General features: G+C 34.6%; 1 protein-coding gene across 2 annotated transcripts in view; it reads right to left on the bottom strand.

Annotated features, from left to right (window-relative positions):
* Positions 1 to 1,427: 1,427 nt before the first annotated feature.
* METTL25 (methyltransferase like 25) overlaps positions 1,428 to 15,757 on the bottom strand; it is a 115,460-nt gene continuing 101,130 nt past the window's right edge. The window contains exons 10-12 of one of the 2 annotated variants that reach the window (XM_036890029.2): positions 4,222 to 4,296; positions 3,586 to 3,657; positions 1,428 to 2,033 (exon numbers count right to left, since the gene is read on the bottom strand). In XM_036890029.2, coding sequence (XP_036745924.2) covers positions 1,941 to 2,033; positions 3,586 to 3,657; positions 4,222 to 4,296 — 240 coding nt within the window. In that variant the 3' untranslated portion in view covers positions 1,428 to 1,940. The remainder of the gene's footprint in view (positions 2,034 to 3,585; positions 3,658 to 4,221; positions 4,297 to 15,757) is intronic. The other variant, XM_036890028.2, reaches the window with a different exon arrangement.

The raw sequence follows: 15,757 nt of genomic DNA, 5'->3' as shown, positions 1-15,757 counted from the left end.
TCTCCAGAGCACCATGCAATGTGGGTCCATGCTCCTGGGGTAGATTTCTAGGGCTGTGTATTTAGCAGTCCTGTGCTTCCACTCTCTCCCCACACTGATTCTTTTCCTCCCACCAGTGAGTTGGGGTTGGGGGGAGTGCTTGGGTCCCACTGGGTCGTGGTCTTTTACTTTACCCTTTTCCATGAGCTGTTGACTTCTCCCAGTTGTAGACTGGCTGGTGTACTGTTACTTCTGGGCACTCTTTTAGCAATTGTTGTATTTGCTGTATTTTCAAGATAAATGTGGTTTTGGGAGGAGATTTCTTCAGACTCATGTTGCCATCTTTTTCCCCTTCTCTCAAGGCTCTGCGATTATTAACAATCTTGCATTAACTCACCCAAAAAGTAAGTGTCAGAATTAGTGTTCCACCAATGCACCACATTCTTTAGCTTGACTGTAAAATGAGTTCTCAAAGAACAGTTTTTGTGAAATCAGAGTCCACAAACATTGCAGTGAGGATTCATGTGTATAAAGACCCAGTCCTACAAAATACTATATTCCTTTTCTTTTTGCTGAAAGTAAGATAAACATCCTGAAGAGACACTGCAACCAAATGCAAATGTGTGAAACCCTGTTTTGATTCTGAATTGAACAAATGGGTATAAAAGACTTTTTGAGCCAATCATGGAAATGTAAATGAGTACAAGTAGTAGATGATCTTATGGGGAAAAAAAACCTTGACTTAGAAATATATACTAACATATTTATATGAAATAACAATCTGGCTGAGATTTGCTTTAAAATTCTTCAGGGTGTATGTGTGGTATGTGTCAATGCTCATGTATGTTCAGATGAAACAAGATTAGTAAAATGTTGATAATTATTGAGGTTTGGGATGAATACATGCAGATTCATTAGACTCAACTCTCCACTTTTGGACATGTTTGACATTTTCCATTATAAAAAAAGCTTAAAAAGAGCCAAATTTTCCCAGTATTTCCCAATATAGCTATATTCAGAGTACCTGACCATTCACATGTATACTGGCTGCAAACTCAATATTCCAACCCAAAGCAAGCCATTATTTTTCTCATTTGCAGATAGATTTCCAAAATTTCAGAGAGTGGCTACTTTTTCTGTTAGGAGAATTTTATACTATCTCTAGCTGAGCATCAACGAAGCTTTTTCACAACTGTGTATATCAGAAACTGCAAATTTTCTGCTAATGAAAGGAACCTGTACCACACTGGGCAGAGTACTGGCCTTAGCTCATTCAATCTTGCTTTTCTTGCCTTGGTGTTTTACAGAGCACAAGGTAATTCCATTAAATGTGACCCATTCCTTTATTTTCATACAATGAATAACCTCAAGAATCCTTAAAGTGAATATATCCCTTATAAGGTGCATATTCCTTTAAGGGCATATATTTTTTCTTCATGTAACACTTAGATTAAAACACAGTGTAAAATATGCTTTATATCAGGCACTTTTATTTCTGGCCTGGTTCCTGCTTTAAATGTTGATTTTTCCCTTTCTGATAACATGGAAAACCTTTCTAAAATGTGGAGGAAAACACAAATGACCTTCTGTACCAACTAATTTTACTGTATCTACACCTAAACTTTTCATCTGTTGTTAAGTCAATACAAATCAAAATGTGGTATGTAGAAAATATCAAGAGTCTCAAATCCTGAACAGGAAACAAAGCTCAGATTACATTCTATTGACCTACTAACTCAGGAATGTAGGTCAATCACATAATATTTTCATGAGTTCTTATCTTAATAATATGCAATTTATCAATGGAAAAATGGATTATGGCATTCTGTTGTTAGCTGTTTATTGTTTACTTAAAATATATAGCAATGTTTTTCAAATATTTACATAACACAACATACATATTTAGAAAAGCAAAATTAGGTTCTACAAAAAGATACATCTAATACCTTCCTCAACTGAAATCATTGCTGCTTCTTCAGAGCAATAATAGCATAACATCTGGGAGATTTCACAGGATCAAACAGCTTCACAAGTGTAGACCATGCAATATCTTCCTGCAAAATGATAAGTGATTTAAATATACAATAATTTGTTGAAGATAAAAATGAGACATGAGTTAGACTATATATTATAGTATTAGAAACTATGTAAAAAATAACTATGGAACAGTATTATTCTTTGTTGAATAAAATTAACATTTACAATTCCACCTTCAGGAATTTATGCTGAGGAAATAAAAATGTACATAGAGAGTGAACTACAAGTTGCTCTGCTACAACTGTGAAAAACTGAAGTGTTCAGTAACAGTTGAGTATGAAATAAATTATTAGGTGATGAAACACTGTTCAGCTTTACAGTATATTTAAGAAGATGGGAAAATTCTATATAAAATAAGAGAAACAAATTAGATGAGAAACCACATTCATAATTTGATTCCAGTTTTAATTAAAGTAGAAATAATGTGGTTATACTTACACATGTAACACATATATATTAGAGAGAAGCACTAGGAAACATACCAAAAATTTAATACTTAGTGCTGAAAGGTGGGATTATCACTAGTTTTAATTTTCTTTATTATATTCTTCATTTTAAGTTTTCTAACATAAATATGTATTACTTCTATAACTAATTATTATTTAAAATATTAACATTAACATTTATATGATTTCTATCACTTCATACAAATCTTTAATCTTTGTGCAAACTGTTTTATTTAGGTCAAATTGTTTTGTAAATGTAAATGATGAGTACCTAGTAAAATAGGCCTGATTCTGTTACCTACCAATTTGGGAACCAAAGCTTTCCAGTGATTTTGAGTTAGTTGGTAGCTCATTCTAATAAATGATTCTCTAAATCATTCTCTAAATATTTAAAAATTCTCTTTTTTCATAAAAATACAAATTAGAACAAAAGCAAACATTTATTAAAATTCATTTACTCCAAGTAACCTATTAAAAAGAAGAAAGTAAACCTCCCAATATGATCAAACAAAGTTGTTAAAATAATTAGAGTGGAAACATAATGCTGAATCCATGAACAGGTTTAATTTAAACAGTTCAGAAAACCATTTTGATCACAGCTCAGAGCAGAATCTGCAAAAAATATTTTCCCTAAAGATAGTAAAAAAATTTATACTTTTTTCTGGAACATAAAATAAATAAGATGGTGAAAAAACCGAAGCAATTTTCACTGATTAGAAAGAAGTTTCTATATTGCAGAATGAATATGTCCAAAAATCCAAAAGTGAAGTAAAAGGTGAATTTTTACAAAATGAAACATACATGGTATCTTTTATGTCTGGCCTTCATTAATTTTAGCTGTATAATATATCATATATATGATGGTGTTCACTGCCTACCGTATAGTAATTACCATACAATTAAAAGAACATAAACTTCATTATAGCAGTTTTGTTGAAAACATCTGTCATACATATGTTTGTATTTAAAAGGAGATGGAATGAATATTTAAACTTGGAAAATATAATGAGAAAAATTATCTTACTAGCTGTATGTCAAAGAATCTTATCTTAGGCATATGTGGATCCATATTATTAGATTTAATAAAGATAATTGTTATGCATTTAAAAATAACATAACTTACCTGTTCTTTAAGGTAGCAAAGTCGATCCAGAAGAATCAGTGTCTCTATACAAGGAGCCAGAACAACTTTCAACTAAAAGATAAAGTAAGGTAGGATGGTGATACTTTAAAAACAAAACAACAACTAGCTTACCATTTATGTTTAAGAAAATGTATTTACAAAAAATTTATATAGGGCTGTATCTCCACCGCCCAATGTACACCTAAGAAAATTAACACTGCAGAGATCAAAAAGTTTTCTTTAATAATAATAGAAAAAGAATGTCCTTTGAGTGAGTGTGATGTAGAATCTAAAAGCCATCATACATATGTGATAGAAAGCTTTTAAGCTACTAAGAATGAAATTCATTAAAAGGAATGCTTGTAAAATAACTGCATTGAGACCAATATGTGTTCAAAGAACTCTGAGACTGCTTTCTATGCGTTTATAATGTATTTTAAGAGAAATCTACCATGTGTTCTCTTTATTACATTACTGACACCTCATATCATTTTGAAATAGGAAATGATCCAAAACAGTTTTTTCTGCAGTAAGAGAAAAAGAGCCTAGATTGGTTGGCCCCATAATAAAATGTAATAGTACCCTATTCAAGTCTAGCAACATATTCAAATTAATATGTTAAATTCTGAGATTTACCATATTAAAAGCTTCCAGCTCATTCATTCTAGGTTTATACTTCTCGTAGTAGTCCATTATAATGTTTTTTGGCAGCTTCAAGATAAAACAGCAACAATAAAGTTAGCAATAGTAAAACATATTTTTTCCTTATCAAACATACAATAAAGTAAAATGAATATAACAATTTAAAACAACCTTAGGTGTCTGAAGAGCTCTAAATATATTCATGATGCAAGTAAATATAATTATTCAACTTAAATCTTCTATACCAACAGAGGTTATTCAGCATATTATAAATAAAATCACAAATAACATATTATTAATACTGCTTTACTTTCAACAAGTAGTGATGAAATATTTACTTTCACTTGCTTCTATTCTTGAGGTACGTAGTATGAGCTCAACAAGTATTTTTTGAATAAAATTAAGACTAAAAAAATATAGAACTATTCTAGAGAATAACTCAGAGGCAACAGGAACATGACATGAACATATATTCATATTTAAGGTAATTTCCTATGTCCACTAGACAAATCTGTCAACAGGCATTACTTTGTTTTTCCTCTAAAGTACATTAAACCTATATAGTACACTGAGACTTTGTAGTTAGCAGACCACTTTCTAGATCACTTACATGTTTTTAGTCCCATCAGTTGAGCTTTTTGCTTACTGAGTCAACTGTATTTGTTTCTAAACTTGTTATGCCAGTTATATTATTGTAATGATATAAGTAAATGTAACATAACCAATGAAATATGAATGCAAAGGAAAAGTTGTTTCTATAAGCTGAATGCCTTTGTGAAAGGCTTGGTAAAGCAAAGTCACCAGAAGAAATTGGATAAAAAAGAGTAAAAAATATCCGAAAGGATGTATAGTCAGATTTCTTGCAAAGGTTTAAGTGAATTTTTTTCAAAGCCCCTATTCTTTTTCTTATGGCACTAAATTTCTTTTGAAGTTAAAAATTACCAAAGGGTAACTGAAAAGTAAGGCTTCATCTTATCCAATTTCTCACGTAGTGCTCCAGATCTCCCCCTTGGCACAGAACCCAGGAATGTTATGCTCCCCTCCCCAACCCTTTTTAAAATTTTGACCATCTTTGAATCAAATGGATACCTCCTGGACCAAATTTTTGCAGTAGAGTATACTGGGCTGCATCCAGGCCTGCTCTACAAAGCAAAAAAGTTCTCATCTCACAAAACTGTGTGTGTGTGTATGGTTTATAGACAATCATCTTTACTTCTCCTCTGCCATCTAAGAGTAGTTACAGGACAAAGAACTCAATCTTTTTTCATTCCTGCCTCACCAGCATACTGGTTCCTAAAAACGTGGTTTTCCAATGTGATTGCTTGGGTTCTCTAATATTCTGTGTTTCTTTTGTTAGACTGGAAGCACCACCCTGAATTTGTTACAAACTAGGAATTGTTGATTTTGCTCCTCAGGATATGCACTTTGGAAATTGTGTTCTGTTGATTTTGTTGGTAATCTGTAAGCCTGCATCTCTTCGTCTTTCTGCATCCCTCTTTACCTTTATTGTTCTTCACAGTATACTTGGTTTGAGATTTAAAATGCTTTTGATTCTGTCAAAGGAGTTTGTGGTTCGGTTTCTTTCTATTTGTTTCTTTTGTGTGATTCTGAAAAGGCCATCAAAACTCCATTATTTAACAAAACTGAAGTCTGCTGTTTCACTTTAGGTGAACCAAAGCTGAACATTGTAGACTATGCCTAATAGATATGTTTGATGCAAAAAAGTTAAGGTAGAACTGCAACAGTGAAACTATGCAAGCCTGTTCTACAAGCCAAAAATGTTCTCATCTCACAAAATTGTGTGTGTGTGTGTGGATTATAGACAATCATCTTTACTTCTCTTCTGCCATCTAAGAGTAGTTACAGGACAAAGAACTCAATCTTTTTTCATTCCTGCCTCACCAGCATACTGCTTCCTAAAAACAAAACAATGTGCAAAAAAGCAAAACAAATGCCTTAGTTTTATAGCAAAAGTTTGGTGAGTAAAAGTCTATCAATGTTTTTAAATGAAAAATTGATTGTTTAAGGTATGATTCCATGTTTCAATTAGTCAACTAACAGTCTCATCAGATTAGATCACAGAGAATGTATGGGCAATGTTAAATGAAGAACACTATTTAATCTTAACACCAATCTGTAACATATATACATTCATGGACGATTGGGAGTATGGGCCATGAATTCCACTGCCCCCTGCTGCACGTCTCCTTGACTCAAGAAAAAGAGATTAATATGAGTTAAGCTGTGTAACAGGGCCCTAGTTCAGCAGGTTATGGTTTGAAATCAGGAAGATATCTAGTCCTAAGGATAAACTGAGGGAGAGACTAAGTGAGCAGTCATGTTCAGGTGCTATAGATTTTTCCCCCACCTTTCTTACAATTTTTCAAGTTATTTTAATTCCAATACAGCTTATGTTTTAGACAGTGTATGTCTTAATGGTCAACATACTTCATACACTTGTTTCATCCTGTCTAAACATCTCTTCTTTAATGTTTCAATGAGATTCATCATTTTGAATTTCTTCTGCCTTTTTTCAAACCTCAGTTCTTCACTTTGCTCTAGAAGTACATTTATTGTGTCTGAGGGCAAGCATGGATTTTCTCCATATTCTTCCTCAGAGGCTTATTTATCTGATTACTCCTAGTTTTGGAAAAATGCTAAACAAGCATTTGTCTTCTGCTCAATGTCTGTTAGTAAGTTATATAAATATGACAAAAATGTCATGCGGACTAGAGTTAGTCTGCATTAGAATCCCTCTTCCCCAGTTTCCTAAATCTTAAGCCTTAAGAAATCTGCTTAACCTGTGTCTCAATGTTCTCATCTATAAAATGAGAATAGTACTCCTATCATAAGGTCATCCTTAGCATTCAGTGAGATGATATACACAAGAGCTTTTAGCACAGTGTCTGGCACAAAGCAAAGGTTCACTGAACATTAGCTTTAATCATATTAAAAAAAATATCCTCATACAATTTTTAGATTTAGAGACATTTTGTAGTACAGACTTCCCATATACTCTATATCAAGCTTCCCCTATTATTAATACCTTACAATATGGTTATTTGTTGTAATTAATGAACCAAATATTGATACATTATTATTATTAGCTAAGGTCCATATTTTATTCATATTTTGAAAGTCTTTACCTGATGTCCCTGTTCCAGCATCCCATCCAGGGTATCACACTGCATTTACTCTTACTGGTTGCAACAGGGTCTTGGACTTGCCTTATGATGACCTTGACAGTTTTGAAGAGTACTTACTGGTCAGATATTTTGTAGAATGTTCCTTCACTGGAATCTGTCAGATGTTTTCCTCATAATTAGACTGAGACTATGCCTTTTTGCAGGGGAAGACCACAGAAGCAGAGTGGGATGATCCTCACATCATATCAAAGGTATATACTATCAACATGACTTATCACTGTTGACACTGACCTTGCTTCCCTGGCTGAGACAGTGTTTGTCAGGTTTCTTCACTATGAAGTTCCTCTTTTTTTTCTTCTCCATACTGTACACTTTACAAGAAAGTCACTTAGGTGCAGCCCATATTTAAGGAATGGGTAGTTTTACTCTATCTCCTTGGGGGTGGAGTATCTAATTATTTAGAATTATTTTCCAGGAAGATTTGTCTCTTCTCTTTCACATATTTTTTTATTAACATTGTCTTTTTTAGATCTAAATAAGGGAGCCCAGATAAGCAGAACTGGACTGCAATTTCAAAGGAAGAGGGTGGGCTGGATGTGTGGATGAGAGATACACAGTTGTTCAGAGGACCCACCCCGGCCCCATGCATGATCAGAAGATGAGTTAGCAACTGATTAGCTCTCACAACTAGACAGTGGGACTGAGGCTGCTGATAACACCCTTGGCTAGGGCATAACTGGCTCAAGAACTAAGGTAGGTGGATGTGGAGGTGAAGTCCACTAGCTGATCCTGGCTAGGGAGCCTGGGGAAGACAAAGCCAGTGGCATGAAGCTGAGGTGGTCCTGATAGTCTTAGGCTGTCAGAGGGAATTATCCATGTTATTACTCAAAAGATTAGCATTACTGCGAATACTCTGGAGTGCATAGTGCAAAGGTGATCAGTATTTTTACTTTTTAGAAATGATGTAATTATACATGCAACCAATCTCCCTAAGCTTGAAATTTATGGATAATAAGATGGAGGTTCTCTTAAAAAAGAGAGTAAAGCATACTGCATTAAGTTTTTTCCATATTCTTTAATGTACACCTTATTCAATGAGTAGCTAATGGAAATAAAATTTGAACATAATTTACATATAAAATATTAATTTCAGCTCACAGTCATTCTACAAATGATTACTGATACACCATGTATTACATATTTTTTCATTTGAATTAGTCATTTGCAAATTTTGTACACTTCAATGATTTTAATAATCTAACACAGTGTGACATTGAAATTAATGTTTTCTCCTCTATTAACAGCAGTATTAATAAGATAATTAACTAGCTCTTATTTTTCTTCCTTAAATAAATAAAAAATAAATAAAGGGTGTAATGCATTCTTCTTTCAATGATTTATCTTCTACTACTCACTAGAGCTTTTGGTTGCTAGGGAGACATTTCTGTACCTATTGCTTCTCTATGGTTAGTTAGGAGAATAAAGATAATTTTTACAGGCAGTGTGGTTGCTCTTATATGAACTAGACTTTTATGAAAATTTTGTATTTCTTAATGAAATATCCTTTTGTTTTCTGTGCATTTGGAATTAAAATTATATTTGCATATAATTTTGACATAATGTTTTGCATCACAATTTGAAAGAAGTATAACTGTTAATTCTTGTTTTCTTTTTCAAAAGTTAATTGCTCCAAATCTAGATAATCATAAGTTATAAGAAACCTTATTATTAATACTATTTTCAAGAAGAATTTGGTAGTTTACAATATGAAACATAAAAATATTATCAACAGTAGAGCCATTAAAGAAAGAATAAATTCTCAAGCAAAGGCATGTAAATCAAGGGAGAATGTGATACCAAATAACCTAGCTAAGGACAGTTGCTGGCATCAAGCATAAGGATAACTTTGAGGCTCCTGATACGTAAGGCAAACAAGAAATAAGTTGAGTTTTGAATCTGGAAATTGCTTTGGGCAGGATGGTCATTTTGACAATATTAGTTTTCCCTAACTTATCAGCATGGGATATGTTTCTATTGCTTTGTGTCTTCTTCAATTTATTTCATCAGTGCCTTACAGTTTTCAGAGTACAGGCCTGTTACTTCTTTGGTTACGTTTACTCTTAGGTATTTTATTCTTTTTGATACGATTGTAAATAGAGTTGATTTCTTGATTTATTTTTCTGATTGTTCCATATTAGTATGTATGGAAATGCAACAGGTATTTGTTTATTGATTTTCATATCCTGCAACTTCACTGAATTCATTTATTAGTTCTAATAGTATTTTGGCAGAGTCTTTGGGGTTTTCTACATATAGTATCATATCATCTGCATACAGCGACAGTTTAACTTCTTCCTTACCAATTTGGATGCCTTTTTCCTCTTTACCTTGTCTGACTACCATGGCTAGGACCTCCAGTATTATGTTGAATAAAAGTGGTGAGAATAAACATCCTTATCTTGTTCCTGATATTAGAGAAAACATTCAGCTTTTCACCATTGAGTATGATGTTAGCTGTGGGTTTTGTCATATATGACCTTTATTACGTTGAGGTACTTGCCCTCTATACCCATTCTGTTCAGAGTTTTTATCATGAATGGATGTTGAATTTTGTCAAATATTCTTTCAGCATCTATTGAGATGGTCATGTTTTTTATCCTTTTTATCCTTCCTTTTGTTAATGTGGTGTTTCACACTGATTTATGGGTATTGTACCATCCTTGCATACCTGGAATAATTCCCCCTCAGTTATGATGAATGATCCTTTTGATACTTTTGAATTTGGTTTGCAAATATTTCATTGAGGATTTCTGCATTTCTGTTCATCAGGGATATTGGTTTGTGACTCTTTTTTTTTTTTTTTTTTTTGTAGTGTACAGCCCAGCAATTCCATTTCTGGGACTTTACCCAAAGAAAACACAATTACTAATTTGAAAAGATACATGCACATCTATACTTATTACATTATTTACAACAGCCCAGATATGGAGGCAACGCAAGAGCCCATCCACAGATGAATGGATAAAGAAGATGTGGTACATATAAAAAGTGGAATATTACTCAGCCATAAAAAGAAGGGAATCTTGCCATTTGCAGCAACATGGATGGACCTAGAATTTATCATGCTAATAAAAATAATTCAGATAGAGACAAATACCATAAGATTTCACTTACATGTGGAATCTAAAGCAAGCAAACAAAGAATAAACAGACCCATAAATACTAACAAGAGACTGTTGTTTACTATAGGGAAGGGGGCTGGGGAGATGGATAAAAAAGGTGAAGGGCAAGGAGGTAAAAACTTCAAATAGGAAATGAATTAGTCATAGGAGTGGAAGTACAACATAGAGAATATAACCAATAACATTGTAATATCTTGGTATGGCAACAGGGGGTAACTACACTTACTGTGGCATTTAGTAATGTATGTAATTATCAAATCCCTATGTTGAACATCTGCAACCAATATAATATTGTATATCCACCACATTCCAATAAAAAAAAGAAAGAAATTGTTCTTTGGAGTTCATCCTATCATGAAAAATTAAACACATTATTATGTAGGTTCCTATGTAACAGAGCCCAGATAACATAAACAGCTTTCATATTGTCTTTATTGAATGTCCAGAAATATCTTCACACCAAATATGTTAAGACTCAGAATGCCTCCAACCTCAACACATTTTGATGTGTTCCTGTCCTACCGTTGCTTGGAGGAAGGGTCATGGGCTGCGACTTATGTACAGGACTTCCTGCAGGTACATGTTTCCCTTCTCTACCTCTCTCACTTTATTGGATATAGGGTGTTTGTGACATATGACAGGGCTGCTGCCAGCTAAATAGTGTTTCTGTGAGAATTAGAAAAAGACTTCCCCACCCTCCTTCGGTGGATGCAGTCCTGGGCCAGCGCACTTGTCTTAAATGGAACAGAGGCTAGAATTTTTGCTCTATTTGTGTCTCAGCTAGATGCCTTTGTGCAGAGCAAAAATCACATAATCCTGCTGAAGAAGTGGTGTGGAATAACAAGTCTATCCAAACAGGTATGAAAGACATCAAATAAATCAACTAGATCTTCTTTCTCTTTAGGTGGACGTTGGGGGAGGCAAAGGGAACTGAAAGTGATATACGATATTTGTTGGAAGTGGGAAGCCTGGTCATGAATAAACAGCATAACAAGAAGTAAATACCTGGAGAGAAACACTATCTAGGACAAAAAGTGAAATAGTTGGTAGTCCAGGAGCTGAATCACTATAACGGTGAAAGATTAAAAAACATAATGCTCAGAAAGTAACAGTAGTAATTCAGTCACTATGGCTGCTTTAAATCCTGCTCCCATTAACAAAATACATCTTGATGAGACAAGGCTGTACATCTCTTGGTTCTTGTGAAGCTGAGATATCCCCGTCTTTCTTATAAGTGTATGTGTTCCTGGAATAGCCTCCCACCAGTTATTGAAAAAATGAGTAAATCTTTATTTCTTGCAATCAAATCGCCACATACTTTCCTTCTTAAGATCTTAATAAAAGCAAACTGTTAGTTCTGATAATGCATCCCTACAAGGATGAACTACTGCAGGTGTACGGGGGTAAAACAGGGGAATACAGTTCTTTAATCATGTGATTTGATATAGAGATGGGGCTTGGGTATTTAGAATTTGTATGGATCGAATGTCTATTAAAAGTAGGGAGTGGAGTTCAGTACAGAGTTCTCTGTTGTTACTGAGGCAAGATCAAGAAATCACGGGACATTCATGAGATACTGTAGTTCAGTAGCTGTTGGGGGATTCAAAGTCATATTCCAAAGCAGTGAGGGCTTAACTGAGATAAAATTAGGAGCTATGATAAGTAGGGATGGAGGGGTTATCATTAAGAATCAGGACGCTGCTGAGAATCAAAAAAATATGACAGACAGGTAGCAAAATTTCTGGCTCATAAGCAGAAGAAAAAGCACAAAAAACTGAACAAAGGAGAAAACTAGAAACTTAGAGCCTGATGATGAGGCTGCACCAGAAGACGGTGATATCAGGGTACCAGATGCAAAGGCAAGAATTTGAATAGTGCTCCGGACAAATGCTACCAGACGGTTTGCCTCCTGCCATGGTTAGACTTCTGGGGTCCCCTACCATGTCTGGATTCTCAGTTGGAAAAAGCTGATACACTTTCTGACTTCCAAACAGGACTTTCTTTAAGGCTTCCCCAAACTCTGAAATTTAGTGCCTTCCGGACCGCAGGAAAGGAACTGCACATGTGCCTAGAGGCAGGGCCAAAACTCTCCCAAGGAAGCAGGGTTTGGGCTGCTCAAGCACTTGAACAAAGTACTCAGGTACAGTATGGAAATTTGTCACCAACAGCAGCAAAGCATTTTGATACAATGAAATAGATGGAAAATGACATTTTTGCAAGGAAATGAACTCTGGAGCTTGCAGGTCCCTGGTGTGGGAGAAAATTGGTCTCTAGACGGGGGAATAATTTACTGCCTAAGTCCCAGAACAGTGATTTCCAAATCACTTTCCTATGACTTTTTTTTCTCCTAACATCCACTGAAATTTCAGTATAACCTTCAAAATAATTTTGTTCTGAGCCTATTCTTCTTTTTCTTTTTTAAATTCCAGTTTCCTAACTAAAACTGGAGGATCCATGATCAGGAAGAACTTGGCACAGGAAATCATCATACAGAAGTTTCACATCCATGGTGTTTTTGATGACTGGCAATCTACATAGTAAAGAGGGGGTCTGCTTTTTAAAGAGGCTATTATTCAAATGGGACCTTGACAGCTATTTTCCTACAGGAAAAAAATCAAGTTCAGTAAGTTATGAATTATAATGCAAAGAAGCAGTGGAAAAGATGGTTTGAATATGAACTGTATTGCTGCTTCTGTTTTCCTAACATGTGAAGTTGTAATTACAAAATGTGGACAATGATTAATATTTTATGTGCGGCCAAGAGGAGTTTGGTTGGTGGGTGAGGAATCTGTCCAAATGTGGTTTTTGACAGCAGTGACTAGTAGCGCTGGCAGGTGTCAGGGTCACAGCATAGGGGTCAGGGTCACAGTATCTCTGAGAACACCTAGTAAAAGCCTGTAAAAAGACCCGAATCAACTGCTGTCCTTGACCACACAGGAAGTTCATATTCTCTAAATTGCCCCCACCCTTCTCAGTATTAAAATGTTAAGACATTTTAGCGTAGGCTTTGATTTCCAAGAATCGAGGCTGCACTTTTAATTCTCTGAAACACTTTTGTTGTCTTTACTTTGTGTGAGGTTCAGTTCAAGTTTGATGCATTCAGGTTTTCAAGAACTTAAAAAATCAAGTTCAGTAAATTTCTCACTGATACATTGTTATTTATTGTAGTTTATATTGAAATCTCACCAGTTGTCCTAATAATGTCCATTATAGCTTTTTTTTTTTTATTTTTCAAGCACCCACTCCAGGAGGGGGCATCGCATTTAGTAGTCACATCTTTAGTCACATTTAATCTGAAACAGTTCCTTAACCCTCGTCTTTTATGACATCGACTTTTTTAAAATTGAAGAACTGACACACAATACTGTATTAGCTTTAGGTGTACAGTGTAGTGATTCAATATTTATATACATATTACAAAATGGTCACCACAACAAGTCTAGTTACCATCTGTCACCATACATATTTGTTACAATATTATTGACTATATTCCCTATGCTGCACATTACAGTTTTATTTATTTTACAACTGGAAGATTGTACTTCAATTCTCTTCACCTATTTCATCCATCCCCTCACTCTCCACCCACTCTGGCAAGCATCAGTTTGTTCTCTGTATCTATGTGTCTGTTTCTGTTTTGTTTGTTTGTTTGTTTTTGATTCCACAAATAAGTGAAATCACACAGTATTTGTTTTCTTCTGTCTGACTTAGTTCACTTAGCAAAATGCCCTATAGGTCCATCCATTTTATCACAAGTGGAAAGATTTCATTCTTCTTTATGGATGAGTAATATTCCATTATATATATAATAATCACATATATATATATACATATATATATATATATAAAGTATATACCACATCTTTTTATCCATTCATCTACCAATGGCATTTAAGACTTAAGTTGTCTCCATTGTCTTGGCTACTGTAATGCTGAGATCAGCATAGGAGTGCATGTGTATTTTTGAATTAGTGTTTGTCCTTTCTTTCTTTCTTTCTTTTTTTTTTTTTTTTTTTGGATAAATGCCTAGAAGTAAATTTCTGGATCATATGGTAGTTCTACTTTTAAGTTTTTGAGGAACCTCTACATTGTTTTCCATAGTTGGCTGCATCAATACACATTCCAACCAAGAGTACACAGACGTTTCTTTTCCACATCCTTGCCAATAGTTGTTATTTCTTGTCTTTTTGATAACAGCCATTCTCACAGAGGTGTAAGGTGGTAACTCACTGTAGTTTTGATTTGCATTTCCCTGATGGCCAGTGATGTTGAGCATCTTTTCATGTGCCAGTTGGCCATCTGTATGTCTTCTTTGTAAAAATGTCTATTCAGGTCCTCCACCCATTTTTTAAGTGGATTTTTTTTGCTCTTGAGTTGTTACGAGTTCCTTTTATATTTTGAATGTTAACCCCTTATCAGATACATCATTTGTGAATATCTTTTTTCATTCAGTAGGTTGCCTTTTCATTTTGTTGAAGGTGTGCTTTCTGTGCTACACTGACCTATTTTGAAAAAGCCAGCTGTCTGTTTTGTCACGGGCAGATTCGAGCCATGCACTTTCGGCAGAAGTATCACATAAGCGACGTCTTGTCCCTGCCAAAGCATTGTATTATGGGGCAGATGATGTCAGTTTATTCCACTGCTGGCAATGCTAACTTTGATGACTTGGTATGGGGCACTGACCAGGTTTATCAACTTCTTGAAATTAATAAATAATCTGTGGGGTGCACTGTGAGACAGTGATTATCCTGTTCCTCCTAAATCTTTGACTCAATGGTTTTAATCCATTGCTGATTCCCCTGTGAATCAATTATTACAATGGTGGTTGCAAAGAGCAGCAGGAATTTATTAACAGGAATGCACATGTCTTTCTCATATCATCAAAGGTGACAGATTTTCTATATATTCAGTCCATTTCAGGAATTTCCTGATCCTTTAGGGTCAGCGGTACTCATTTAATTAGAACATTTATAGATACCTTACCACATGGAAGAGTTTACGAGCTCCCTACATTTGCTGTCTGCCTTCCTATGGAACAATTCCTGCCCTCACCCCCTGTATTTAAACCATTTGGTGATTATGTTTGGTCTTGATTAATCTCTGATTTAATATCTAAAGATCAGTTTACTTGGTCCCCTCATATGTGCCAACCCTTTAGCCTCATCTCTCACTGCTGCCTCCTCTATTTGTTTTATTTATATT

This window comes from Manis pentadactyla, chromosome 10, assembly GCF_030020395.1.
Source record: "Manis pentadactyla isolate mManPen7 chromosome 10, mManPen7.hap1, whole genome shotgun sequence".
Taxonomy (NCBI): Eukaryota; Metazoa; Chordata; class Mammalia; order Pholidota; family Manidae; genus Manis; species Manis pentadactyla.
This window is presented reverse-complemented; position numbering and strand designations above follow the sequence as displayed.